At 63.0% G+C, this 27,084-nt stretch overlaps 1 protein-coding gene across 10 annotated transcripts in view; it reads left to right on the top strand.

Annotated features, from left to right (window-relative positions):
* Window positions 1–27,084, top strand: part of VAV2 (vav guanine nucleotide exchange factor 2) — a 173,109-nt gene that overhangs the window by 138,399 nt on the left and 7,626 nt on the right. For 4 of the 10 annotated variants that reach the window (XM_013987084.2, XM_005654613.3, XM_005654614.3 and 1 more), the window contains 18 exons: window positions 3,277–3,376; window positions 3,715–3,810; window positions 4,485–4,553; window positions 5,983–6,069; window positions 8,584–8,669; window positions 9,345–9,477; window positions 11,082–11,191; window positions 12,298–12,399; window positions 12,762–12,850; window positions 16,054–16,070; window positions 16,884–16,905; window positions 17,956–18,083; window positions 19,341–19,415; window positions 20,551–20,603; window positions 21,995–22,111; window positions 24,227–24,314; window positions 25,843–25,966; window positions 26,767–26,853. In XM_013987084.2, the coding sequence (XP_013842538.1) occupies window positions 3,277–3,376; window positions 3,715–3,810; window positions 4,485–4,553; window positions 5,983–6,069; window positions 8,584–8,669; window positions 9,345–9,477; window positions 11,082–11,191; window positions 12,298–12,399; window positions 12,762–12,850; window positions 16,054–16,070; window positions 16,884–16,905; window positions 17,956–18,083; window positions 19,341–19,415; window positions 20,551–20,603; window positions 21,995–22,111; window positions 24,227–24,314; window positions 25,843–25,966; window positions 26,767–26,853 (1,583 nt within the window). The remainder of the gene's footprint in view (window positions 1–3,276; window positions 3,377–3,714; window positions 3,811–4,484; window positions 4,554–5,982; window positions 6,070–8,583; window positions 8,670–9,344; window positions 9,478–11,081; window positions 11,192–12,297; window positions 12,400–12,761; window positions 12,851–16,053; window positions 16,071–16,883; window positions 16,906–17,955; window positions 18,084–19,340; window positions 19,416–20,550; window positions 20,604–21,994; window positions 22,112–24,226; window positions 24,315–25,842; window positions 25,967–26,766; window positions 26,854–27,084) is intronic. The other 6 variants (XM_005654617.3, XM_021071356.1, XM_021071367.1 and 3 more) reach the window with 3 other exon arrangements.

Genomic DNA, 27,084 nt, shown 5'->3' with positions numbered 1-27,084 from the left:
GATTTTTCTCAGCAGCGGTAGACGCTTGTGGTTAAAACGAAGGCCTGTCAACTCTCGCTTCCCCCACCGACGTCCTCCACCGGACTCAGAACTTCCGATCAGTTGCTCTGGATTTTCGAGGAAAAGTCAAACCGCGTGGACTCCACAGCCCGCAACGCCCGGCCTGGGGCGGGCGCTTGGAGGTGCTATGCGAAGGTCAAGGGGTCCACATGCTTGTCCTGGGATGCTGGTAACCACTGGCCACTAAAGCCGCAGAAATTTAATTCTAGGTTTCCCGCAACCAGAATCCGTTTCCCTGGGCCCTGCTCTGTCTGCAGGTTCCAGGGGAGGGTCCTTCCTGCCTCTTCCAGCTGCTGGTGGCACCCGGCGTCCCTGGCTCGTGGCCACGTCGCTCCAGTCTCTGCTCCAACGTCACGTGGCTTCTCATCTGAGTCTCTGTGTCTTTTTCTCTCTCCCAAGGACTCTGTCCTTGGACTTGGGGCCCAGCCTGGTCCAGCAGCACCTCATCTTGATTCTTAACTGTAATTTTATCTGCCACATCGGTCACCTCCTGGGGCTCCTGAGAGACATGCCTTTGGGGCCCACCCTGCAGCCCAGGACAGGGCATCCCTGGCCAGTCAGCCGAGTCCCGTGCACATCCCAGAGACTGTCTAGGAGCAGGTCAAGCTGCCCTCAGGGCTGGGTCTCTGCCCTCCGTGGACATTGCCCACGGTGCCAGCTGGCAGAGGGGTTGGGAGAGGTCTCAGCCCCGGAGTGTCATTGTCAGACTCAGAAGGGACTAGCCAAGCCTCGTCGAGGAGCCACGGGGATTGTGGCTTTGCTCTGGTGTCCGGCCCAGTGACTCAACTTACTGGTGACCTCAGGAGTCCCGTCGCCTCTCAGAGCCTAGAGGTGGTGCCTGAGTGAGAAGGCGAGCAGGTGGGACGCGCCCGTGGCCTGTGGCCGTGCTGGCAAGGCTGCACTTCTCTCTACCTATTTACAGATGAAAAGATTGAGAGTTCCCGTTGTGGCTCAGTGGGTTAAGAACCCGACTGGTATCCATGAGGATGGGGGTTCCGTCCCTGACCTTGCCCTGTAGGTTAAGGATCCAGCATTGCTGCAAAGCTAAAAAAGAAAAAAAGGAGGGAAAAGGCCAGCAGGTGGCTTGTGGTGCTGGCTCCTCAGAGCCCGCCCGTGTGTAAGGCCTCCCGCAGGCCGGAGCAAGATGCGTCCCTGAGCTCAGAGCTGGTGGGGACGTGGGCGGGTGACTCGGTTCTTTGGGGACCCCACCTGCCTAGACAGGCCTCCACCCCCTGCTCCCTGCCTGTCTCTGTGCTTTTTTGTCTGACCCAGCCGCACGGGGGACGGGGCTGGAGCAGGGAAGGGACACAGGGTGGGAAGTGATAGGGCAGGGTTTTGATGGATGAGTAGAAGTTTGCTGGCCGGAGACAATTGTGAGCATAGTCGTGCTGGGGCTGATTCAAGGGTGTGCAGTTAGGAAGGCACAACTGGGACCCTCTGTCCCCACACCTCTGTCCCCACACCTCTGCCAGACCCTTGGGCTCTGCTGAGCCGGGGGAATGCAGAGTAAAGGGGGCGCCTAAGGCTGCCGCAGCCACTCTGGAGCTGCTGGGCTGCGGGCGCGTAGAAGGGCCCCAGAACACCAGAGGGCGTGGGGGCGCATTGTGACCTGGAGCGTGGGCAGGTTCTGCCAGGTGGTGACCAGAGAGTTCCCTGGACGTGGCATGGCCGGGCCTTCGCTAGGTCCTCTCCCTAAAACAACTTGCCCTGAAACCTCTGGGCCTTCCAGAGATGACGGCTTGTGATCAACTTTTATTTAAAAATTCTCAGTTTAGTGGCAGACACATTTAAGTGGAAACCAGGGCTCAGGCTCTCGTGCACAGTGAGTGGTCAGGGTGTTGTGCTGTGCCAGGTGGAGCCAGGTGCTTGGCCAGGCCCTGGCCTGTCCGTCCCCATCACCCAAGGCCCCGGGAAGGGGAGACCTGCCCCAGGGGCCCATGTGGCAGAGCTGAGGTGCCTGGGGTCGGGCCCAGCCATGGTCGCCGCAGGTCCTCGGGCCATGCAGGGAAAGCCAGGGGACACCCAGACCAGGGCGCTCCCTTCTGGTCCTGCCCTGAGCGTCTGGCCAGGTGCCCCAGGTGAAGCAGTATCCACGAAGGCGGAGACCCAGCCCTGAGGGCAGCCTGACCTGCCCCCAGACTGTCCCAAGCTTCCCAGAGCCGGGCCGGGGGAGGCCTCCAGACCTTTGCTGCTGCTCAGTGTGACCTGCATCTGACTGTGCATCCTTGGGGACGCCGTGCACGGGTCCCAGCCTCCTGGTGAAGCTGTATCAGTGGCCAGGCCAGGCCCTCACCCCTTATCAGCTGGCGGCTCAGCACGTTCACCGAGGCCTCGGTTTCCCCGCCGCTGTAAAGGGGCTGAAGGGCGTGACACTGTGTGTGACGCGCCTGGCCACCGTGGCTCCCGAGGTGGGGCCGTTGCTGTCACCCTTGTCACAGCCAACGGCCACCCGCGTGGTCTTCCTCCGGGGCCTGTTCTGCGGTCGGGTGATGAGGTTTTCAAAGAGGAGGTTTCAGGCTGGTGACCAAGGCCTTGCGGGTGTGGGGCCGCTGGCGCCGGGGCCTCTGGTCCGGAGGGTCGTCGTGGGGCCAGCGGGGGCTGCCAGGGCGGATTAGCGAGCTCCTGCTCCCCCTGCATCTTCCCCGGATCTGCAGCTCCTGCCGACACGCCAGGCGCGCGTGGACGTGCCCGTCTCCCGGGAGATGGAGCTGATGTCACCTGCACCGAGAGACAGAGGGCATCAGTGCCCGGTGGCAGCAACAAGGGCTGACCCACGGGGCCCCCCACACCTCAAAACGTCAGGGGCCGCCACCCCAGGGCGCGCACAGAGCAGGATGGGCCTTGGTGCTCACTGCCGAGGGGCTGGAATGAGAACATTCTAGGGTCCCCCAGCCTGGGGGGCAGGAGCTTCTCTCCGGCGTTAGCCCTTTTCAGGGGCGGGACCGGGGCGCTGGGAAGGGCATCCCCAAACCCAGTCCTGACTTGACACAGAGCCCCAGAAGGGGCTTCCTTGGGCCCAGGGCGGGTGGAATTCGAGGAAGGGAGGGAAAGCCGCCGCGAGGAAAGAAGAAAATCATTAAATGTGCTGACGTGGTGGAGCTGTCGCGGGGAGGGACCCGTTTGCTGTGCTCACAGTCTGCTGTGAAAACAAACGGCTCACACCCAGCGTGTGTGTGTGTGTGTGTGTGTGTGTGTGTGTGTGTACACGCCATCCAGGCTCCTGATCTACGGGGAGTACTGCAGCCACATGGAACATGCCCAGAACACGCTGAACCAGCTTCTCGCCAGCAGGGAGGACTTCAGGCAGAAAGTCGAGGTAACGGGCCCGTCCCCGGCCATTTCCAAGGTGGCAGCTCCCTGACCTCTCGGCAGCTTCATGGGAAGGTGGGAACGCCGCAGGGATGTGACATTTTTGGCAGATGAATTTTTCCCTTTGCATTTTGTTGGGGTTGAGAGTGGGCAGGGGGAGGTCCCCGACCCAGGCCAGGGCAAGGCCCAGGTCCCCTGGGTACGGCTGTGGCAGGACCCGGGACCAGCTCCAGTTCAGGGAGCATTGGGGTCCAGCAACCCCGGGGGATGGGAGCACCGGGGTCCGGCGGCCCTGGCAGGGATGCTCTCAATCCACCTGCTGCCCCCCCACTCCCCGATGCCCAGGAGTGCACGCTGAAGGTCCAGGATGGGAAGTTCAAGCTGCAGGACCTGCTGGTGGTCCCCATGCAGCGGGTGCTCAAATACCACCTGCTCCTGAAGGTGAGACCGGCCGGAGTGGGTGAGGGCCCGGCAGCCTCCGGGGCGTGGGGTGGAGCCCACAGACAGGCCAGGCTGAGATCCCAACAAGCAGGCGGAGGAAGACGGTCCACGCGTAGGGCCTAACAGTTGCGAGTATTTGCCAGGAACTGCGTGGTGCGTTTTTGTATCCTGACTACTTGTCACAATTAATATACACGGAAAATTATGATTCCAGTCAGTAAGAGAGCAGGAAAACTGAGAGACAGAGAAGTGTCCCCAAGGCCAGGAGTAAGAGCACCTGTGGCTGACTTCTGGGCCCAGTCCCTGAGCTTCCTGGCAGCCATGGAGATAGGAAGTCCCTCTGGGCAGACAGACCTACCGGGAGACAGTGGCTTCTGCAAGACGCCCTGCGAGCCTTTTTAGTGATGGAACAGGTCACCCGTTGGCTCAGCCCCTGGCTTTGTGCTCTTACCATCCCTCCCACCATCCACACGTGTTGGGCGCCCTTCACCTTGAAGCTGTGTGTCCCCTGGGGGAGGCTCGCCGTCTGTCTGAGTTGGGCAGTGGGACCAGAGCTGGGCAGGCGGGGGCTTTGTCCCCAGGGACTGACTCTGTATGCACAGCCGGTGCTGGGTGGGGGTGTGGGCAGAGGCCAGGACCCCCAATGGGGACCCACTCCCCTCTCACCCCTCCAGGAACTTCTGAGCCATTCCACCGACCGGCCAGAGAGAGAGCAGCTGAAAGAAGCGCTGGAGGCCATGCAGGTGGGTCAGCCAAGGCCAGGCAAGGCCTGGCCAGCGCCAGGCTTACTGTGCTATGGCTGTCTTCTTTGACCTGGGCTCACTGACAGCCTCTGTGACTGTAGCTATAGGTTTTCCTGGGACGGCAGGAGGCAGAGAGGGGCAGGGCGGTGGGTAAGACCCACCCAAGGGCAGAGGGGCGGGTGAAGTTGGGGTTCTCTTCCCTCCCCCACCCCGGCCCACCGCGACTCCCCTGGGCCTCCTTCCTCCTGCTCTCCTGACCGTCCACTGGGGCTGTGCCTGGAACCCACGCACCCAACTCAGTTCTGGGCTGCCCACTGCCTGTCCTGTGGCGTCTGCTTCTGGAACACCCACCCCGCCCAGCCACGCTGCCTCTCCCCTCCTCCCTCTGTCCGTGGAAGCCCGCTGTGCAGCCCAGACCCCAGAAGGAGAGCCCAGCTCACGTCCTTCCCTCGCTCAGAAGCCTGCCATGGCTCCCCACTGCCCCTGGGTTGGGCACGGCTCCTCAGCCTGGCGTGCAGGCCGCTGCAGGTGCTCGTCCGGCTTTGCGGCCGGGTTTACCACGGGTGCCCACCTTTGTGTGCGCTCGGCCGCTCTCAGGCCCCTGAGTGGGCTCCATGCCCTCCCGCCTGTGTTTTGGCTCAGGCTGAGCCTGTCCTGTCCCCTGGCTACGGCCTGGGCATCCTCCATCTTTGCAAAGTGACCTTCTCGGGGGGATCGCCCTGCCCTGGCGTCCGTGCCCCGTTGCTCGGCCGTCTGTGGGAAGAGTGTCTCTGAGCGGCCGTGTGCTCCTGGACACGCTTGGCTCCAAGTCCTGTGTGATGGCCAGGACCATGGAAGCCCCAGGGGTTGGACACCTGGACAGGCCCATCCCGTGCCGTTCCTGCCAGTGGAGACGGGCAGGAGGCACTGGATCAAAGGCCACTCCAGACCCTGGACGCCTGACCCCACTTGGCCCTCCAGACGCAGCGGACAGTGCCCCCTGGTGGCCGGCAGGAGGCTGCGCGTGTGGATGGCGGGAGCGGGGCGGGGGGTGGGGGGGGGAGGGCGGGGTGGCCCGGGTCCTGCCGAGGCTCCCTGGGGCTGCCCACTTCCCAAGGGCTCAGACGTGGGCTTGTCCAGGTCTACCTGGCTGTCCTTCTTCTACTCTGACCTAGAAGGGGGTCGAGAGACGGGTTAGAAAGACGCTGTTCTAGGACGCGGGATTTCTTGGCCCCTTGATGGGATTTGGGTGGGTGTCGCCTTTCCAGCCTCATTGGTCAGGTGGGGCACCGCTGCTCCCCCTGGGTTGTGTTGAGGGCCAGCCACCTCTGGGGACAGCGGAGGGGCTTTGGAAAGGCCCAGCCCCTGGGTGGCATGGCGGGGGCTGGGGGCTGAGCCCCGCACGCCCCGCCCCGCAGGGACCTGCTGACCCACTTCCCGCCGCGCACAGGACTTGGCCATGTACATAAACGAAGTGAAACGGGACAAAGAGACCCTGAAGAAGATCAGCGAATTTCAGAGTTCTATCGAAAACCTGGTGAGTGCGGCTGGCGCTCGGAGCGAAGACAACCGCGCCCTGTGTGTGGGGGGGGGTAAAATCGCCTTGACAGTGTCCGCATGGGGTCAGCGGGAGGGTGACACACACGCTCTCCATCCGGGCCGTGGAAGCAGGTGCAGCCGTGCCACGTGCTGCCCCCAAGAGGGTGGAGCCGCTTTTGGGGCTGCATCTGACCTTGGACTCCCGGGCTGTGCTCCTCAACCGGCCCAGGTGCCCTGGGCACGGAGGTGGCTGCTTGCTGAGGGCAGGCACAGCCCGAGGGGGGGCAGCGGTACTGACTGCCCCCGTCCTCCCTCCCTGGCCTGGACCAGGACTCTTAGGTCCAAGAGGAGGGTGTGGCTCGCGGGGCGAGTGAGGCTCTGTCTGATCGGGGACCCCTGGCCCACCCTCATGTCCTGTCTCTTGGACGTCACCCTGCCCAGGAGCTGCCCTGTGTCTCCCCGCCTCAGACAGGGCTGACCCCTCATGGGACCTCATCCCAGCCTGGTCCGTCAGAGGTTCAGCCTTGGGGCGCTGAGGGAGCCACTGTGTCCTGGGGGGCGAGGAGATGGGCCAACCCAGGACTCGGGCACTTCCTCCCCACCCACGGCCTGTGCCAACCAGTACCAGCTTCTTCCAGACCTGCTGAATGTGAATGGGTTTCTCCACCTTGGTGTTGTTGACATTGGGGGGTCTGTCCTTTGTCGCGGGGTCTGTCCTGTGCCTTGTAGACAGCACCCTTCATCTCTGTCCACTATGCTGGTGGCCCCCCGACCCCTCGGGGCGCCCAGTGATGACAACCAGATACACCTCCGGACGTCGCCCTATTCCCCCGGCTACAGAGTCACCCCTGGCTGAGAGCCGCCGGTTTTCACACCTTTTCGCTCTCTGCCTCCTGACCTTGCGGGGTCTGGGGAAGTCCCTGTCAAGGTCACATCAGCACAGACGCTTTTGCAGAGGAAGCCCCCGGTGCCCAGGCTGACGTCTGGCGCCCATTGGGCCCGTCTTCCCCCACCAGGGTCAGGACACCTGCCAAGGCAGAACAGGGCGGCCGCGACAGGCACACACACAGTGCGACAACATTCGCGGTGTGTCTGTCGTCCAGGAAAGAAAGAAAGAAGTGGCCAAAGAGCATTCTGGCCCCACCTCGTCTTTCGCTCCCTTCAGAGGAGGTGGGGAGCTGTTCCCTGAGCTGTTACCGGTGGCGCTCGAGCCTGGCGGGTCTGGAGCTGTTGGTTTTCCTCTCGTGGAGTCTCTGATTATTTTCTAAACGCTCTGCGATGGATGGACGGGCACTACTTTTCTAATACAAAGACTTTTTTTTTCTTTTTTGTCTTTTTGCTATTTCTTGGGCCGCTCTCTCGGCATATGGAGGTTCCCAGGCTAGGGGTCGAATCGGAGCCGTAGTCGCCGGCCTGCGCCAGAGCCACAGCCACGCGGGATCCGAGCCGCATCTGCAACCTACACCACAGCTCACGGCAATGCCGGATCCTTAACCCACTGAGCGAGGCCAGGGATCGAACCCGCAACCTCATAGTTCCTAGTCGGATTCGTTAACCACTGCGCCACGACGGGAACTCCTACAAAGACCTTTTTGAATAAACTGTTTACGTAGAAGTAATACTCGCTCAGTAAGTAACAACGATGACACGGCAAGTGAAGACGTGTGACCTGTCCCTGTGGGCCGGGGCCCTGCTCCGCCAGCCCTGTGTGTCCTCCCGACCCCGTCCCAGCAGGCGGAGCTGCTGGTTTTCCCACCTCCAGAAATGAGACGTGGAGGCGCGCAGAGGTGCTCGGCAGGGTGCTGGTCCCACCCTATGCCGCACCAGCGCAACCCTCGCAGTCTTGTTCTGGCTGCTTCTGGAAAATGCAGAAGCGTCCGAAAGAAGGTGCTGAGAGCCCCAGCCTTGCGCCAGGTGGGGAGGCGCCTGGCAGCGTCCCCTTCTTCCTGCTCTGTCTGCGTGGACGCCACGGGGACACGTCTGGAGACGTCTGTCTGAATCAAAGCAGAACAGAGATGGAAGCCAGGCGGAGAACGGAAAAGCAGTCTCTGCACAGCAGAGGGGTTCTCCTGAAGGCCCCTCCTGTGGCAGATGAATCCTGGCAGGACCCCAGGCCCCGCCGGCTCTCCATCTGAACAGCACAGTCTGTTCTCTTCTTAATTCGGTTTCTTGGGCTTGGGCGTCTGGCTTTGCCTCACAGGTCCCCGCTCTGGGCGCCACACAACAGTGGCCTCTTAACGTGCCCACACCATCTATGGCTCTTTGTCCCCGCAGAGCTGGAGGGAGTCCTGGGCGGGGCCTCCAGGCCTGGTCCTCCCGTCTCTGTGCCCTTCGCTGTCCCCGGCACCAGCCGGGAACCACTGGGCTTGTCTCGCGTCGCGCTCACCCTAGGTTCCTGCAGGAAACGTGGACACACCCTGCTGCCCGGGCGCTGGCCCACCTCTTTCTGTGGAGGCGCTGCAGGTGGGGGCGAGCTGGCACTGGGCTGACGGTCCTGCCCTTTCTTTCCCAGCAAGTGAAGCTGGAGGAATTCGGGAGACCCAAGATCGACGGGGAACTGAAGGTCCGGTCCATAGTCAACCACACCAAGCAGGATAGGTGAGCGGCGCTGGGCTGGGCGAGTCGGGCCCCGGCCCAGGGCGCCCCGCGCCCTGCAAGTCTGGAGACAGCCTTTCCTGCGCACTCGGCTTTGTGCTGCTCCATTTAGTTGCTTCCTTCCTCTGCCAGAGGATGGGCTGCTGTGCTCAAGGGGCTGGGCAGCCCGCACAGCCGGCGCAGGGCTGGGCTGAGGGCAGCCAGAGGCCAGGCCTGGGAGCGGCCCTGGGAGCCCTCTGCCAGCGGATGGGCAGGAGGGCTGGGCTTGCAGCAGGGCTGAGGTGGCACGGCCCCAGCTCTGCCCCAGCTGGTTCAGTCCTCTCGCGCCGGGTCACAGCAGATAGGAGCCCTGCCCCCGTGAGATCCATCCCGTGGAAGACGGCCGTGTAAACGGGCCGTGACCCTTAGAGGCCCCTACAGTGAGGACGGCCTCACAGCTGGGGGACAGGGGGCGGAGGAGCCCAAAAGCCCCTTGGGCGGTGGGGGCAGGGGGCCCGGGAGGGCTTCCTGGAGGAGCGGCTGAGGCCTGGCGGAGGGGTGGGAGGCGGCCGGGCAGAGGGGCGGGGCCGGGGGGCAGACTGAGGGGCGGGGCCCCGGGGGGCGGCCCGGGCAGAGGGGCGGGGCCCGGGGCGGGGTGGGGGCGGCGCGGGCTGACGGGCGCGGGCCTCGGGGGGCCAGGTACTTGTTCCTGTTCGACAAGGTGGTCATCGTCTGCAAACGGCGAGGCTACAGCTACGAGCTGAAGGAGGTCATCGAGCTGCTCTTCCACAAGATGACCGACGACCCCATGAACCACAAGGACGTCAAGAAGGTGCGCCCCCCGGTGGCGGCGGAGGGGCCTCGCGGGCTGGGCCGCCAGGCAAGGGACAGGCGCGGAGCCGAGAAGGGTGGTGCGGTGGGCCAGCCCCCCACCCCCACCTCCTGCTCTGCGCGGGGCCCAGCACCTCCCTGGCCTTTTGTCCGAGTCGTTCTGGTGGGGCTGGGGGGGCGTGATCTGGATCACAGCTCCCCAGTGAGGACACTGAGCACAAGGGCCCCGCCCGGGGCCTCTGGTGAGAACCAGGCCTTAGAGGTTGGTCCCCCAGCTCTAGCCCTCGTGGCCCCTCTGCAGCAGGCAGACCTTCCTGCCCGTCCCCAGCCCTCCTACTGTGGACGAGAGCTTTGGGTGGGCCCTGCTGTAGCTTGTCAGACTCATGTCCAGCCAGTGGGCTGTGGCCATGACCGCCGGGGGTGGGGCCATGGATGCCCCATCCCCTGGTTCACTCCTGCTTCTGCGGAGGCCTCTGTGCCAAGTACTTGAGCATCTGCTGTGTGCAGCCCTGATCTAGGTATGGGGGTCAGAGCCAATGTGCTAAAAATCCCAGACCCTGGACTCCCGGGCTTGCAGGTAGAGTGCAGGGGCCACCTGGAGGAGCAAGTGGGGGTGACCCCCCTTGACCTGATGTTGGAAACAAGCCACTGGGCCCCAGAGGTAGTCACCTTCCGAGGCCGGGGGCTGAAGCTCTGTGCCCCCCCCAACCTTGGCACCCTGCCCTCTGGGTGCACTTGGCGGTGGGCAGTGTCCTGGGCCGTGGTGCCCACCACGGGGCTGGGCGGGCCCCTTGATGACCTGTCTCCCCTCCTCTCCTCTCCTCATGCCTCCCAGTCTCACGGGAAAATGGTAAGCCCTGGCACCCTCGTCCTCAATGCCTTTCTCGCCGCGGCCCGATGCCGGCGCTTCCCTCCTGGGTGGAGCGGGGCCTGGGCTGGGCTGGGCTCCCGGGCTCCTTCCTCCTCCTCCGTCCTCCCCTGGGGATCTGAACCGTGCCGCGAGACATATTCCTGATTCGGATTTGCTCACTTGGGAGGGTCTGAGGCGAAGCCCCCTCCCACCTGCCCCGCCAGCCCCTGGAGGTTAAGGCCTGGGTGGGTTCGGCGCTGGCGGGATGCTGTCTGTTCTCCGTGCCCTCTGCTTTCCCTCCCTCCCTCTCTTCCTTTCTCCTTCCATCGTTGACAACACAGAGTCGGACTCAGACGTCCCAGACTCTTCTTCCTGGGACCCTTGGAAGCTCTGGGCGGGGAGTGGGGTGCTGGGCCGGCCTTGCCGCGGTGCCCCAGGCCGTGGCCACCTCTGCTTTTGTTCTGCGTCAGCCCACGGAGATGCGGGGCATCACATTTAGGAAGTGGGAGGGGTGGGCCGCGTCCCAGAGGGGCCCTGAGCCAGCTCTGAACGCGGGGCGGGTCTCGGAACCGGCAGAGGCCTCAGTTGCAGGTGCTCCTTGGAGGGGGAGGGAGAGGGGGCCCGGGGCATCGTGTTGGAGGGCGTGCACATGCACTTCGTACACACGCACGCACGTGTGCACACCCAGGCCCGGCACGAGGGTGCGTGCTCAGGCCTCTGTGCCGTGGCGAGCGCGTCCCCGTCTCCTCCCGCAGTGGTCCTATGGCTTCTACCTGATTCACCTCCAAGGGAAGCAGGGCTTCCAGTTTTTCTGCAAGACCGAAGACATGAAGAGGAAGTGGATGGAGCAGTTCGCGATGGCCATGTGAGTGCCAGGGTGCCAGGGCCCGGGGGTGGGGTCACCCCCCCATAGATTTGACCAGAGGCCGCCTGTCTCCATCACCCGCGGGATGCCAGCCCACCCGAGTGGCACCCTCACCGTGTCATCGGCGGTGGCCAGAGGGCCGTCCCTCCGGGGCAGCCTGACCGGGGCAGCTCGGCCAGCTCCCTGCCCCGCGCCTCCCACACCTGAGCGGCAGGGCTGTGAGGGGCAGGAATGGCCGTGGTGCCAGATGGACTCAAGGTGACTCGGGGCCTTGGGGCACGACAGGCTGGCCGATCGTCCCTCTGAGGGGAAGCCACAGAGCCGCTCTTGCGCGCCATCTGGGAGGAGCCCACCGTGTTCAACAAGGAAGGGCGCTCGCTGGGGTCCCCAGACCCCCAGGCCTTGAGGCCAGAGTGGCCGGGGCCCGGGGGCCTCGGGCCCGAGTGCTCCCCTCTCAGGCCTTTTCCTCCCGGTGAAATGGAGACAAACGGAAGATCCGATGGGGTCCCGCCTCGGCGTGGAGGGGCAGCCAGCCGGGGGCCCCAAGGCTTGTTTCCCAGGGGTTGTAACTGTCTTCCCAACACCCTGCTATGAAGATGTCCAAGTGTCTGTCCACGTCGAAGGCGTGTTACTGGGAGCGCTGGGCTCGCGCCGGCCACCGCGGGCTGCGGTTTGTCACCCGCCGTCCTCCCAGACCTTGGCCGTCGGCTGTGGGCCTGTTTCAGGGAATTGCAGGCGTCAGCGCCCATCCGTCCCTGCAATGCCTGCACTGCCCATGGTGAACCAGGACCCAGAGCTCGGTGCGATTTTTGCACCTCAGGCTCACCCGCAGTGACATCCTCAGCGCAGCCGGCTGAGTCCTGACAGACTCCTGCACCTGTCCACACCCAAACCCCGTCCAGCCCGTTGCCATCACCCTAGAAGGTTCTCGAATGCCTCTGCAAGTTCATTTTCAAGCCCCACCTGGACCCTCCCTCAGCCGGGAGTCAGCGCCCCACCCCGGGTCTGCCGACGTGTCCAGGCAGCTCCAGGCTCTGAGTCCCAGCCCCTGACTCCCGGCCCGGCGGGGGCTCGGGCAACCTGGCGCCTGCCGTCCCTTCCCTCAGGTCAAACATCAGGCCTGACAAAGCCACCGCCAACCACCACAGCTTCCAGATGCACACGTTTGAAAAGACCACCAGCTGCACGGCCTGCAGGATGTTCCTCCGGTGAGCCCCCCGCCCGGGCCCCCCGGGAGCCTGGTGCTGCCTCCATCCTGCGTCCCCATCACCGCTGGCCCCCCGCCCCAGCCCCATGCGGTGCTGAGCCGCAGGGACCTGGGGCACTAGCTCATCCATGTGGGACTCAGCCGGGCCTCGGGTGCTTGGGGTCCAGCCGGGGGTGGGGGGGAGGTGATGGTCCCCGTGGGTGGCCGGGGCCTGTCCGAGGGGAGATCCAGCCCCAGGCTGCACATTGCTGGGGGGTCCTGGGGTGGGGGGGGGCTCAGGGCTTGAGGGGTGGATGCCCGACGGGGCAGGAGGCAAGGTGGATCTGGTGGTCACCTCACCTGCCATCCCCTCGCCTGGTGCAGGGGCACCTTCTACCAGGGTTACCTGTGCACCAAGTGTGGCGTCGGGGCGCACAAGGAGTGTCTGGAGGTGACCCCTCCCTGCAAGATCAGTGAGTACCGCCCCTGCCCTGCCCATGCGACGGGAGACCCTGCCACGCACCCCAAGCCCAGGGTCCCATCCCTCACGGCTGCTGGCCTGGCCGTGTTCCCACGTTCTCCTTTCCTGCCGTGGTGACCCCCCAAGGCAGGGACCAGATGCGGAAACAGGCTCAGAGAGAGGAAGACGCCTGCCCTGGGTCACACAGCATCAAAAGGCCCAGCCGGAGAGCAGGGTTCCGCTGCAAAGCCCTTCTCCTAACTGACAGGCTTTTTTCTGCCTCTTCTGCACCCCTGCCCAGTCCAGTTGTAAGCCTCTAGAAACCTCCACACAAGGGCACAGAACATTCTTGCCACTTGCATGGAGGTTTCCAGTCGTGGAGAAACACCTTGCCCCCGGGTTCTCCTGCCCCCGGAGGGGTGTGGCCCTCTTCTCCTACGGCTGTGCTTGTAGGTGGTTCACACACAGGCACGGCACTGGCCGTGCTCCCCTCCGCCTGGAGCCCATTTGTCAGATGGGGCAGCCTGAGGCCGGGAAGGGGAAGGGACGTGAGCCCGCCTGGCCGGCACCCAGACTGCTGAGGCGCCTCTGGGTCATCCTGGTTTGGGGGATGAGCTGGTGCGCCAGAGCGGCTGGACCAGCAGCCAAAAAGCCTGAGATGGTTCTGGAAGGTTTCAGAGCTACCACAGTCAGGGGCTGGCTGGGCCCTGGATCTGGTGGGGAAGGGGCCCCATGGATTCATCCCGAAGGCACCAGCCCGTCAAGGGTCAGCACCGCTGGCCGTGCTGTCCGTGGAGCCAAATGCCCTCGTGTCCCCGTGAGATGGCACTTTGATACTGCCGCCCAGCCTCAGGGAAACTGAGCTCAGAGAGCGGTGAACAGGCTCCAGGGAGTCGGGAAAGCGTGCCAGGCGCTTGTCCTCAGGACACCTCTGCCTGGAGCAGATTTTGTCGTTCCTTGTTTACTGTGACTGCTGACCCCATGCCCTGATCCAGGAGGAGGTCTGCCGGGTCGGCCCAGGTCCCCTGGTGCCCACCACAGGCCCCAGGCAGCCCCTCTGGCCCAGGGGAGATCCAGCAGCCCCCCGGGTCCCCTCCAGGCTAGAGGAGGCGGTGCCCCTCCGAAGGCGGCCGTTCGGCTTTGCCCGCGGACACCGCCTTCTTGTGGCCACATGTCCTTTGCACGCAACGACTCAATGGTTCGCTTCTCCTGGAGTGTTTTCCCTGGTCTTAAAGGTAACAGGCATATTTATCCAAAAGTTAGAGAAAAGAAAGAGAAGAAATAAAGACGAAAGTAATTCTCTCTCAGGAACCTATGATGAAATAACCAAAGGTGACATTTTGGTATATTTCCTGCCAAGTTTTCTTACTTTTAGATACTCTTTTGGGTTCCCACCCCCCTCCCAATTACGAAACACTCGTTTCCCATGGAAATTAGAGAAAAAGGAAGGAAGGAGATTAACAGCGTCTCACCATCTCACCGGCAAAAACAGCCACAGTTACTGTCACGTGCTTTCTGCTTTTTTTGCACACGCGTGCACGCGCGCACACACACGTGCCCGTCCCCCACCTCTCTCTCTCTTTTAAAAATTTTTTGGCTGCATCAGCAGCATGTGGCAGTTCCCAGGCCAGGGATCGAATCTGAGACACAGCTGTGGCAACCCCGGATCCTGAACCCACTGCTCCAGGCTGGGGAGCCAACCCGTCCGTGCCTCAGCAGTGACCCAGACCACTGCAGAGACCACGCCAGCTCCTTAACCCCACTCGCCACCGCGGGAGCTCCTCCCTCATCTCGTTTTATGTTTGTTTTTTTCTCACGATGTATGTACTTGGGCCCTGACCAGATAGGCGGTCGCATATCTTTCACGAGCCGGGGTTATCGGCATCCCTGTGCATCGAGAGCCCCTGGTGGCACCTGGGTTATGGGTTTTTTCGGTTTTTCTTTTTTTGCTCTTTAGGACTGCACCCACAGCATATGGAGGTTCCCAGGCTAGGGGTCCAATTGAAGCTGTAGCTGCCGGTCTACACCACAGCCACAGCAATGCCAGATCCCAGCTGCGTCTACGACCTACACCAGAGCTCACGGCAACGCCGGATCCTCAACCCACTGAGCGAGGCTAGGGATCGAACCCACAGTCTCATGGTTCCCAGTTGGATTCATTTCCACTGCTCCACGACAAGAGCTCCAGCACCTGATTTTATTTCAAGGAGCCCGTGGTCCCTTTCTTGTTCCTCTGCCGGGACTCGCCCTGCCCCAGCCACTCCAGCCACTTCTCTCGGCAGATTCCAAGCTGCCTCCTCTCTGACCCTCGCTCTTGTCTTCATTCTGGGCTCAGTCTCCACTCCTTGGCCTCATCAGCATCACCTCTGCCCTGTGCTGAGGACCCGTGCCAGGGCAGGTTTAACTGTTAGCTGCCAGGATGCCCCAGGGAGATGCCAGCTGCTCCCGGAGCAGCACCCCGCCCCTCAAGGAGCCCCCATCAGGGCCGAGCCTCGCGGCTGCGTTCCCCATGAGGACAGCTGTTTGCCCTCACCACCCCTGACACTGTGACCTTGCTTCTGCGGGATCTGTGGGACCTTATGTCCGCCCAGAACAGTCTGCGACTGTGAGTGCCAGATGGTGTTGAAGTCACATCAGCCGCACCTTAGCCATTGAGGGGGTGGCCTGGCAGCCCAGCTTGTCAGGTGGCCAGGGCCTGGCCTGGCTCCGTGCCTCCCCGGGGGGTCACCCCAGGACAGGCAGAAAGCATCTTCAGAACGTTTGCCTTCCATTTGACAGGCTGAGGTGCCCCCTGTCCAGAGTGAGCATGCTGACAAATCGAGTAGCATGCCAACCAGCGTCTCCTGTCACCTGCCCGGGGCAGGCATCACCAATCAATTGTGGAAATCTTCCTTCTGAGCCCAGTGATTAGGCAGCTCCCACCACTGGAGCAGAGCTGGCTCCTGCAGAAAAGCCTGTGTGCCACTGGGTCAGATAGTGTGCTTGCCCGTGGGCCCCCCAGAACCCGAGCACGGAATTTGCTGACACAAGTAGTTGAGTGATTTTCATGGTCACCAGCCAAGCGTGTCCACAACCCAAGACTGGAATGAAGGGCCTTGGAGCTTACTTTGCTCACACGTGCAGGCACCAGTGGTCCTGCTGTGTGGACGGTGCCCCCTGCCCCCTGTCTGTGGTGTTGGCTGCTCGCCCTCTGACCCGGATGTGCTTCCTTTTCAGGTTCGCCTGCAGACCTGGTGAGTCCACCAAACCATTCCCTTCCTGCTGCCTGCACCCCACGCAGCCCTGTGCCCGGAGCTAGAAAGACCACGCATTCTGGCCCTCACGCCTGGGAGCATGCCGGCTTGCAGGGCCCCTGCTGGTCACCAGGGGCCTTTGCTTCCCTGCATGGGCCTCAGTAGAAGTGGTCCCCATGCCCGGCCACCTGGGCCCTGATAGCGGTTGCCCTGCCCAGCTGCCCCCTCCCTGCCTGCCCGGTGGCTTCCTGGCGGCCGTGGGTGCCCAGCTCCATGACAGGTGTCCGCCCACCTGCCCTGCCTCCTCCTTTGGCTTAGAGCCCTCTCATCAGCTGACTTGGGGTGAAGTCACCGATTCACTTACGGGGTGTGGGCGTTGCCTCTCACCCCAGCCGTGGGGTCCAGCCAAATTAACCAGCACTTAAAGGGCTCCTAATAAGCCCTGCGTGGGGTCCAGATGTGCCCTCAAGAGGAGGAAGACACAGCATTTAGTGGTCACGGCAGGAGGTGTCCCAGACGGAGGTGACCCACCCCAGGCTCAGAGCAGGGAGCCCCAGGCTGGGTGGTCAGGGTGGGCTTCCTGGAGGAGGTGTGTATTCATGGAAGGAATGGGAGGGGGAGGGGATGGGTGTCCCGGGGCTGCGGAGGGGCGCAAAGGCTGAGGGTATAGGTGAGGCAGTGTCACATGGGAAAGCAGTGTCACGAATGCCTTGCGTTTGCTCCCTTGACCCTTCTATCTGGGGTGGGGGGCAGGGGGTGTCGTGCACTCGGGCAGCCTTCCGCCCTCACAGTTCTCTGTCCTCGCCCTCACAGGACGCCTCTGGAGCGGGGCCAGGTGAGTCTCTGGGACTTGGCCTTCTCTGTCATCCGTGTCTGCTGTCACCCTGGGAGCCGCGCCTGGGCCTGGCCGTGGCGACTGCCGGCTTTGCCCACTGTTCTTGGCCCCAGGCTCCCTTCCGCCTCCACAGCCACCTCCCCGGGAACCTTCTTCATTTCTGATGATGCCGTGCTGGGCATGGGGACAGGGCCCAGCCTGCAGAGGGTCACCGTCCCTTCGGCCCAGGGGAGGCCCTGAGCTGCAGCCCAGAGACCCAGAGCAGAGCAGACAGCAAGATGCTGCTGCTGCCACGGTGCCGTTTCCTCTGTCCCCTCGTGTCCCCGTTGCCCTGCTCAGCATCGCGTGGGATGCCGCCAGAGCCCCTGGGCAAAGTGTAATTTAATTATGAAAACCACGCTGCTGCCTGCAAGGTCTAGGAGCAGACCAGCCCCCCAGCCCCCCATTTCTAATGAGAGGGGTACCCCATCTCCTGCTCCACATGGCTGACTCTCTGTACAAATTTGAAAGGTGTTGCATGAAAACCCATAAAGTGCTATTTAAAAGTAATTTGCTATTGGAATTCCTATTGCGACTCAGTAGGTTAAGGACCCGATGTTGTCTCTCTGAGGGCGTGGGTTCGATCCCTGGCCCTGCTCAGTGAGTTAAGGCTTCGACACTGCCGCAAGCAGTGGTGCAGGTTACATATGCGGCTCGGATCTGGTGTTGCTGTGGCTGTGGCGTAGGCCGGCAGCTGCAGCTCCGATTCAGCCTCTAGCCCGGGAACCTCCATATGCCGCAGATATGGCCCTAAAAAGAAAAAAAAAGAAAGCAGTAACTTGCTGTTGCCGTAACGATACCTTGAATCTGCTGGTCGCGTAAGTAGTGTATTTACAGGACATTTAGCGAAGGGACAAAGGAGTTTTTCAGGAAGAATTTAGGGAGGGGTGACACAGGCGCCGTCCACTGAGAGCCCCGGGTTTGAGAACGCAGGGAGGCCAAGGTGACCTTGGGTGGGCAGCCACCGCGCAGAGTCACGGAGCCACGCCCGCTCCTGCCTTGTCCCCGCAGGTCCCAAGATGGTGGCCGTGCAGAATTACCACGGCATCCCTGCTCCCCCCGGGAAGCCAGTGCTGACCTTCCAGACGGGCGACGTGATCGAGCTACTGCGAGGTGACCCCGAGTCGCAATGGTGGGAGGTGCGTCCTGGGCCGAGAAGGGTCAAGGTCCTAGGCTGCTCCCGCCCCCGTCACGGTGGAAGCGGGGAGTCCAGGCAGGGGTGGGTTTGGGGCATAAGACGACAGGGTGGAGAGAAGGGGGTGTCAGCAGGACCTGGGACTTGGGGGTGGTGGCGGAAGGACAGTGGCCCCTCTCAGGAGGGGCCCTCTCTGCCTGCCCCCCCCCGCCGAGGTCCAGACCCCTCCCCATCTGCTGCCCCCTGGGTTGCATCCTGCGCACCCTCCCCAAGCTCCCCCGCCAGGCCGCGTCCACCCTGCGCCCACCCCGCCCAGGCCAGGCCAGCACCCCCAAGCCCTGCATTGGAGGGGACCCCAAGACTGAGACCCACCCCCGTGCTGCCCTCCCCCAGGGAACAAAGGCGGACACGGGTCCATGTGACAGTTTATGGTTCTGAGCCTTGAAACTTGCTGTTCTGATCATAAGGCCGGAGAAACTGGGGCCACTGGTGCTTTTCCCTCCCAAGCCTTGGGGCTCAAGGGAGCCCTGAGACCCCTGGGGGTGCACACGGGGCCACGGAAGCCAGGAGTGCTCACCCAGCCCGGGTGGCCGGGCGCGACCTGCTCAGAGCTGACGCCAGTGCGTGTGTTTGTCACGTTCCAGTACTGTTACTGCCATCATGGTGGTTGCCCGGCCCTTGTGGGTACATACTTCCTGAGGAACTTAGGGCACTAGACCGCGCCTCGCCTACCTGGAGACTCGGGAGCTGAGAAGGGGTCTGCAGTACGGAGTCTGCCCCACGCTGACCCCGGCCTCCCAGTTTCCCTCCCCCAGTGTGACCAGGGCTTCAGGTCCGGGTGGCCTTGCAGAGATGCTTTGCTGATGGGAAGGTGGGGGGCTGAGGAGGAGCTGCCGGGGGACCCTCAGGAGGGTCTTCCGGGCAGAAGGAACAAGGAGAGTGGACAGCTGCCCCCGGACCCTCCCAGGCAGTGACCCCCAGGCCCGCGTGCCCCTTGCTGTTTGGGAAGGGCCGGGTGGATGAGGAAGGGGCCGGCCGGGAGATGGGCTCCAGTCCCGGCGCCGAGCAGGTCGTGAGCTTCTCTGGGCCTCAGTGTCCTCATCTGAGAAGTGGGGCGCCCCTCCCCTTCCCGCCCCCTGAGCTTACTGCAGGGAGGTGGTGCTCTCCCGGGCTTCCTCCTACGCTCCTTAGGATGAGCTGCCCGCAGGCTGCAGTGCCCCGCCTCCCCGGCCACGGGCCCTGACCCTCTGCCCCCTTCCAGGGTCGGCTGGTGCAAACCAGGAAGTCGGGTTACTTCCCTAGCTCGTCTGTGAAGCCCTGTCCGGTGGATGGAAGGGTGAGTACTTCCCATGGAAGCTTCTAGAACACGGTGGCCAGGGTGCCGTGAACCATCTCCTCACTCAGGATGCCCTGGGCTGGTTCCGGCTGCTGTGCGCTGGCCCCCGAGCTGGGGCTGTGCCCAGAAAAAAAGACAGGTGGGGGGACCAAGAGGCAGGGCACCTCCTGTTGGGAGGATGTGACTGGTTTTAAAGGCACTGGAATGGACATTGCTGCGGCAGGTGTGACGGACCAGAGACCCCGCTGCCTTTCTCCAGATTTTAGGGACTTTAATTTGAGGGCGCTCTAATACCCTAAACATAGGAGTTCAGAGCCAGACATTATGATATTTAGAAGAAAGGCACTACGGGAGTTCCCGCGGCTCGGATCCCGCGTGGCTGTGGCTCTGGCGTAGGCCGGTGGCTACAGCTCCGATTGGACCCCTGGCCTGGGAACCTCCATGTGCCGCAGGTACGGCCCTAAAAAGACCCCCCCAAAAAAAGAAGAAAAAAGGCAATACAGCATCTCTTTCATCCGAGTGCTGGGGCGCAAATGCTTGACCGTTAGCAAAGGCTGCCGTCAGCCCTGATACATTGTACCCCCCGTCGCCCCCCCACCCCAGCAAGTCAGTCGCAGGTGAGAGGAACTTCTCCCTTCCCCGCCCAAGGCCTCGGTTTCCCCACCTGCTTGGTGAATGGGCAGGGAGGGGACCGGTAACCCGGGAGGCTTTACCCAGCGTGTGGCCCGCTGAGGGGAGGCCAGGGTGGGGGCGCTGGGCAGCAAGGGCACGGCGCGGGCTCCAGAGAGCTGCGAGGCTTTTGCAAGGCTGCTGGTGTCTGCAGCGCGGGGGACTCGAGGTGCGGGGGTGCTGCTGTCCACAGCTGGGACATTCCAGCCCCCTTCAGGCTGCCTCCCTCCCTGGGGATCACGGGCCCTGCTCGTGGGAGGCCCTCCATTCATTTATTCAGTCCGTCAGTCCCTGAACCAAACCCACGGAGCATCTGTTCAGGGATGGCGAGTCCCGGCTGCTGCCCTCGGGGCCTCCCAGGCCGGTGGCTCTGGGCCTCCGTCCACACGGGCGATTGGACACTGCCGGTCCCCACGCTGTGGACAGCCTCTGGGGAGACACTAACTGGAACGTTCTCTCCTGCCAGCCGCCCATGAGCCGGCCGCCGTCTCGGGAGATGGACTACACCGCCTACCCCTGGTGAGTGGATCTGCCTGTGAGGGGCTGTGGGGGTCCCAGGCTGCTTCTCTTCTGCCTCCAGGGCGGCTGAGCCCAGCTGCGGGCAGCCCCCTTCTCGCTCCTCCGTCCGCAATCACTGGGAGCCTGGGGAACCTTCTCTACCCCGAGGCCGCTCCTTCCCTGTCAATAAACAGATCGTCAGGCTTGAACATTTGGGAGAACGAAGTCTTTCTTTCTTTCTTTCCTTCCTTCTTTCTTTTTAAGGCTATACCTGTAGCATATAGAGGTTCCCAGGCTAGGGGCTGAATTGGAGCTGCAGCTGCCGGCCTGCAACCTACGCCACAGCCTGCAGCAGCACCAAATCCTTAACCCACTGAGCCTGAGCGAGGCCAGGGATCAAACCCACATTCTCATGGATTGTCGTTGGGTTTGTTGACAGGAGCCCCCAAGCCTTTCTTTAAAGGGATCTTCCTTGGGCTTCACTGTGTGAAATACGTACAGGGAAGTCTGTCGGAGGCCGGAATCCTGTGTATTTGCTCATACTGTGCTCCACGAGAGCAGTGCGTTTGTTTGATGGGTGGAGCGCCAAGGCGGTCGTGGCAGGCGTGAGTCCTGGGGCCAGATTTCATCACGGCTGCGGCTGACTGGTCTCTTCCTGGCAGAAGCTCGCCCTGCGGGGCCCAGAGCGGCCAGCCCTCTACCCCGGGAGGGTCTGCACCCTCAGTGTCCCCGGCCTCCCCGACACCTTGAGACCCCTGGCTCTTCCTGGACGTTGTTCGCCCTGCATTTGGGTCTCATGTGGAGCGTGGAGGACTGACCTGTGGTTTTCAGTAGATGGCGTGCCGCACAGGACTTTAGTTTCCTAACGCATCTATTTACCAAAGCCCCAGTCCAGCCCACAGAGAGGTGCGGATGGGGTCTGGCTTTGCTCCGGAGGTGGAGCTGGGGAGTGGGCTTCGTTTCCATAGAGATGGCAGGAAAGCCTTCCCTCCCACGGTCCCAGACCCACCCGTGGAGGTGCTGGGGTTGTGGGTGTGTTAGGACACAACCTCCCACAGAAGCAGTTTGTGTTTATTACCGCTTTTTAAATGGTGAGAACTTGGAAAGGAAATTTGATCTCACATCTGTTACCCTGAACGCCTCTTGCAGGCCCAGGGTTCCGGAGGGCAGAGGTCCCGGTGGACTGGCTGGGGGCGGGGTCCTTCTCTCTCCCCCAGCCATCCTCTCAATGCGGCCGTGTGCCCGCTGGCACACGGATGCCCCGCCCCACGTCTCCCCAGGCCCCGCCCACAGCTCGCCCCGCCTCCTGGGGGCGTGGCCTCGTGTCCCCAGCTGCTAGCTCCCGCGGGGTTAGGCAGATGAGCGCTCGTGGCGGTGTCAGTGGACAGCTCCCGTTTCTTCCTCCGCTCCAGGTTTGCCGGAAACATGGAGAGGCAGCAGACCGACAACCTGCTCAAATCCCACGCCAGCGGGACCTACCTGATCAGAGAGCGGCCGGCGGAAGCTGAGCGCTTTGCCATAAGCATCAAGTAGGTGGCGGCCGGGGGTCAGGGAGACCTCTTCCCTATGGAGCCCACACCCCCTCCAGATCCTGGACTTGTTGGATGGAGGGGCCTTGGAACGTGTTGCCCAGACCAGGGCACTTTTGAGATGAAAGGTCCACACAGTGCAGCTGGCCTGGGACGGCCGTGAAGGACCCCAAAGCCACCCCATGGGCCTGAGCTGGGGTTTTTCAGGTGGCAACCAGAGGAGCTCAGGTACCATGAGCGGGCAGGGACTTCCCAGCGCCCCCACAGGGGCCTCGAGAGCACGGACCGTCACACTGCAGCCAACTCCAGGCTTCAGCCAATGGCCTTCGGGCTGCTGTCCTCCTGCCTGAAAGCTGCCCCCCTGAGGGGTCTTCTGTCACCTCTTTTAAGAACTGGAATCTGATTGGTAGTTGGTCACCACTGGCATAGGACACACGCTGGGCAGGAGTCTCAGGACAGAGATTAGAGGGCTCTGGTCCACCGTGACCTCGATGGCCATGCCCTCAATGGGATCATGAGCCCAAGCAGGCGGCCTGTGTCCAGGGAGGACCTCCTCTGTTCTGCTGGGTGGGTGCTGGGGAGGGCAGGACCCGCCAGGATCACGGGACAGCTTCAAAGTCGCACTGGGTGCTTGTGGTATCAAGAAACAGAAGCCACCATGAGGGAGCAGAGAGGCCTTTTCTGTAGGATGCAGTGATGCCTCTGGACATTAGGGGCAGATGTGAGCCAGGCTGGGGCGGGGGGTGGGGTGGGGGTGCACACCCAGGTCCTGGACACACAGCCCCCTCCCCCCTCCCACCTCAGTGCATGAATCTCTCCTTATCCTGCATCACTGGGAGGTCTGCAGGTGCTCGTCCCCCGTCATCCTAGGCAGGGGGGTCCCCAATACAGAATGGTGGCTGAAGACCCCCGAGGTGGAAGTGGTGGATGTGGGGAACTCAGAGGAGCCAGAATGAGAACTGCCATGATCCCCACGGGCTTTCCAAGAGCCCCACAGATGTTTGCATCTGAAACGGATGCACTGGACTTTCTCAGATACAAAACACAAAGGACAACTGCCACATGGAAAGTGACAGGTGTCTGATGACTGCCAGCTGGACATGACCTGGGTCACCTCGTGCACAGGACCTGCTTTCGAGCAGAGGTCAGCTGCACCTGCCATGGGTGGTGGGAGCACTGTACAGTGTGTGACCCCCCCAGGGCAGGTCGGGCCCTGGGAGAACAGTGGGGCATGCAGGCTGGTGGCATGGCCAGGGCAACACCAAGCAGTGAAGTGGCAGAGACGTCTCGCCCGATGGGAGTCTGCAGAGCATCCTCCGGATGCCTGGCCCCCAGGGCTCTGGAGTGGGACTTAGGCGGGTCCCGCCCAAGGAGCTGGGGGGTGGTGAGCCACTCAGTTCACTTTCAACCCGGGAAGAACAGTGTGGTGGGTGTTTATTCCGCTAACTGGTTTCCGGACATTAAACCAGCCTTGCATTCCTGGGACGTCCCGTTTGACGGTGGAGTAAAGTCCCTTTTATATGTCGGTTTGTGTAGAGGCGCACGTGCAGAGAGATTTGCTGACGGCGTTTGAGGATGTGGGCTCCTCTCATAAGTGATGCTGTGTCATTTTCTTGTGATGCCTTTGTCTGGCTTTGGAGACAGCTGGCAAGGGGGTGGGGGGCACTGGGAGGGAGGGGTGGGGCGTGAAGACCACTCCATCGAGGCCCCGTTTGGAGACCTGAGGACACCGGGCCGGGCTGAGAGGGTGACAGGAGGGGAGCATTCTGGGCCGAGGGGACAGCCAGTGTCGGGGCCTGGCGGACTTGTGCTTGGCCTGTCTGAGGAAGAGCGCCTCCGGCTGGGCAGCAGTGGGGGTGCAAGGGGCAGTACTAGGAAATGGTGCCACCGCTGGGGTGAGGCTGCCCTCCTGGGGCCTCATGGCCTGACAGATGGGTGGGCGGTAGGGGACAGGCCCAGGCTGGGGCAGGGGAGGGCCGAGAGGGAGCAGCCGAGGGAGCAGGGGTGTGGGCGAGGGCCAGGGTCTTTGCTCCAGCAAACACGTGATAGCCTGGGCCCCTGGGGGGGCTGGGGGCCTCGCGGCCCGTGCAGTGACCACCCATGTGCCTCGCGCAGGTTCAACGACGAAGTGAAGCACATTAAGGTGGTCGAGAAGGACAGCTGGGTCCACATCACGGAAGCCAAGAAGTTTGAAAGCCTCTTGGTACGTGATGCGCGGCTCCCGCCGGCCTGGCCCCGAGGGTGGGAGGAGGGCCCGGGTCGGCCGCCTCGGCCACGTCGGGGAGGCGTGGCCTCCGCACCCACTCCCGCAGGCGGGGCTTGCAGAGGTTGCCCACCGTGGGGGAGGAGGGTCTGCACAGCGTGGGGGAGGTCCAGGGACCTCTGTCCCCAAAACCTCGTGGTGGACAGGGAAGGCCTCCAGAATCACAGCAGCCCAGGCCTGCCCAACCGGAGCCGGAAACTGAGGCCCGAGAGACTCCATCCAGGGCGGGGCTGCTGGCCAACCTCACTCACACACACACACACACACACACACACACACACACACACACACACGGCTTCCAGTTCCCACCCCCCACCCCCACCTGTCCCAGCCCAGCTGGTTAAAGGCATAGTCCTACACACGATTTTAGGGAGTTCCCTGGTGGCTCAGCAGGTTAAGGATCCAGCATTGTCCCTACTGTGGCTCTGGTTACTCCTGTGGCCCGGGCTGGATCCCTGGCCTGGAGACTTCCACATGTCGCAAGTGCGGCCAAAAGAAAGACTGAGAGGTGACTTTAAAGCCCGGTCCAGGAGTTCCCGTCGTGGCTCAGTGGTTAACGAATCCGACTAAGAACGATGAGGTTGCGGGTTCAATCCCTGGCCTTGCTCAGTGGGTTAAGGATCCGGCGTTACCATGAGCTGCAGTATAGGTTGCAGACGCGGTTCGGATCCTGCGTTGCTGTGGCGTAGTCTTGGCGGCTGCAGCTCCGATTAGACCCCTAGACTGGGAACCTCCATATGCTGCAGGAGCGGCCCTAGAAAAGGCAAAAAAAGACAAAAAATAAAAAATAAATAAAAAAAATAAAGTCCTGTCCCGCGTTCCTTTGCTTCATTACACGTGTTGCCTCTTCTGAGAACGTGCAGGTAGAGCAGGCGCGCTCTTAGCCGGCCCACAGCGGCCCCAGACACGCACACAGTAAAACACCCTCTGCCCCCCAGACCCATGTTCTTGTCCCAGGGTGAGTCCCCACAGCCTCTAAGTACAGCCCACTGTCTATAGGTTCCTTTTTCAAACAAAACCACTGGCCACACTGGACCCAGCTCCTGGTTTACCTCCCAGGCCTGTGAGCACTCACCACAGGGACAGCCCTCTCGTCCCGCTGTGGCCGCACGGCCTTTGGTCACGTGATGTGCTGTGATTCCTGGGACTTCCCTGGTGTGGGTTGTGTGCAGGTGTCCAGTCTTTCTCCATTATGCAGTGTTGCAGGGAGCATCCCTGTCCACCGAGCCAGGCCTTCCTCCGTCATTTTTCCTATAGAAACCTTTGGGTGAGAGATTGTAGGTTCAAAAGTCTGCCATACTGACCACCCCACCTGTGGTCTGAGTGCTGGGGGGAGGGGGAGTTCTCAGGGGGCCAAGAGGCTGAGCCCCCCCAGTGAACCCGAGGAGGTCGAGAGGGAGGGCCGGGCGCCTGGGAGGACTGCCTGGAGGCGGAGGCCTCGATCAGTGAGAGTGCGTGCGTCCTGCAGGAGCTGGTGGAGTACTACCAGTGCCACTCGCTCAAGGAGAGCTTCAAGCAGCTGGACACCACGCTCAAGTACCCCTACAAGTCACGGGAACGCTCGGCCTCCAGGGCCTCCAGCCGGTCCCCAGGTAAGGCCCGCGTGGGGAAGGCTCCCTGTGGGCCACGCTGGCCTAGGCCGGGAGCCCCTCCCGACTCCCGCCCCTGGGAGCGCTGGCCCGGGCCCCCGGGTCTTCACAGGCAGCTCCTGAGCCAGGGTGTCCTGGTGGCCCCATATGGCAGGTGGGGAGGGCCAGCTCTGAATTGCTGAGGTTGGATGCCTCTGCCTGGAGGTCAGTGGAGAGCGAGCAGGGCAGGTCCCTTCTGTCCTCAGACCTGTCCTGGGCCCCAGCGTCACCCTCCTCCCGGCCTCCACTGTAAGGGAGCCAGGGCCAGCACCTCTGTTTGCAGAGGGGGCTCCACGGCGCCGACAGGGGCCAGCTGGACGGGGGGCAGAGTGGGCCCCGAGTGTTCGGCCTCCAGCCCAGGACTCTGTCTCTGAGCCCCCTGCTTCCTCCAGCTTCAGGGTCCTGCAAGACCGCGGGTCCCACCTGGGCAGAGCAGGCCAGGAGGGGAATGGCAGGCCTGGAGTGAGCACCTGCTGGGCACCGGGCAACGGGCTGGGCTCTGTGTGCGTAGTTGCCTGAGTCCTCACCCCACCCGCCCCCTGGGAGGAGGTGGGAACAGGTGCACGGGGCGGGGAGTGAGAGCAGCTCGGAACCGGCCACGCCACACTGTGCCCAGGTGGACCCCGAGGCCTGCGCCATCCCGCTGCCCCCCTGATGCCCTGGCGGGACCGGCCCTCCCTCCCTGCCACCTGTGACCACGTCCTGGCTGCCCGCGTGTGGACGCCCCCGGCCCCCCTTTCACGGTCTCTCTCGCCTCTTTGCAGCTTCCTGCGCCTCCTACAACTTCTCTTTTCTCAGCCCTCAGGGCCTCGGCCTTGCTTCTCAGGGCTCCTCCGCCCCCTTCTGGTCAGGTACCGCCGCTGCTCGGGGCGTGGGGGGCCCGGCCCGCCCCAGCTGCCTGCTGGCCCACAGCCCCGGCCTGGAAGTGTCCGCAGCTACCGGGGGGCGGGCAGGTGGGACGGGGAAGGAAGGGGCTCAGCGAGGGGGCTGGGGACGCTGCAGCACCTGCGGACACAATCAGGCTTGGCGCTGTCCCCGCCTCTGGCCTGCTCACCCCATGACCACGCCCCAGCCACCAGCCA

This window comes from Sus scrofa, chromosome 1 (assembly GCF_000003025.6).
Source record: "Sus scrofa isolate TJ Tabasco breed Duroc chromosome 1, Sscrofa11.1, whole genome shotgun sequence".
Classification (NCBI taxonomy): Eukaryota; Metazoa; Chordata; class Mammalia; order Artiodactyla; family Suidae; genus Sus; species Sus scrofa.
This window is presented reverse-complemented; position numbering and strand designations above follow the sequence as displayed.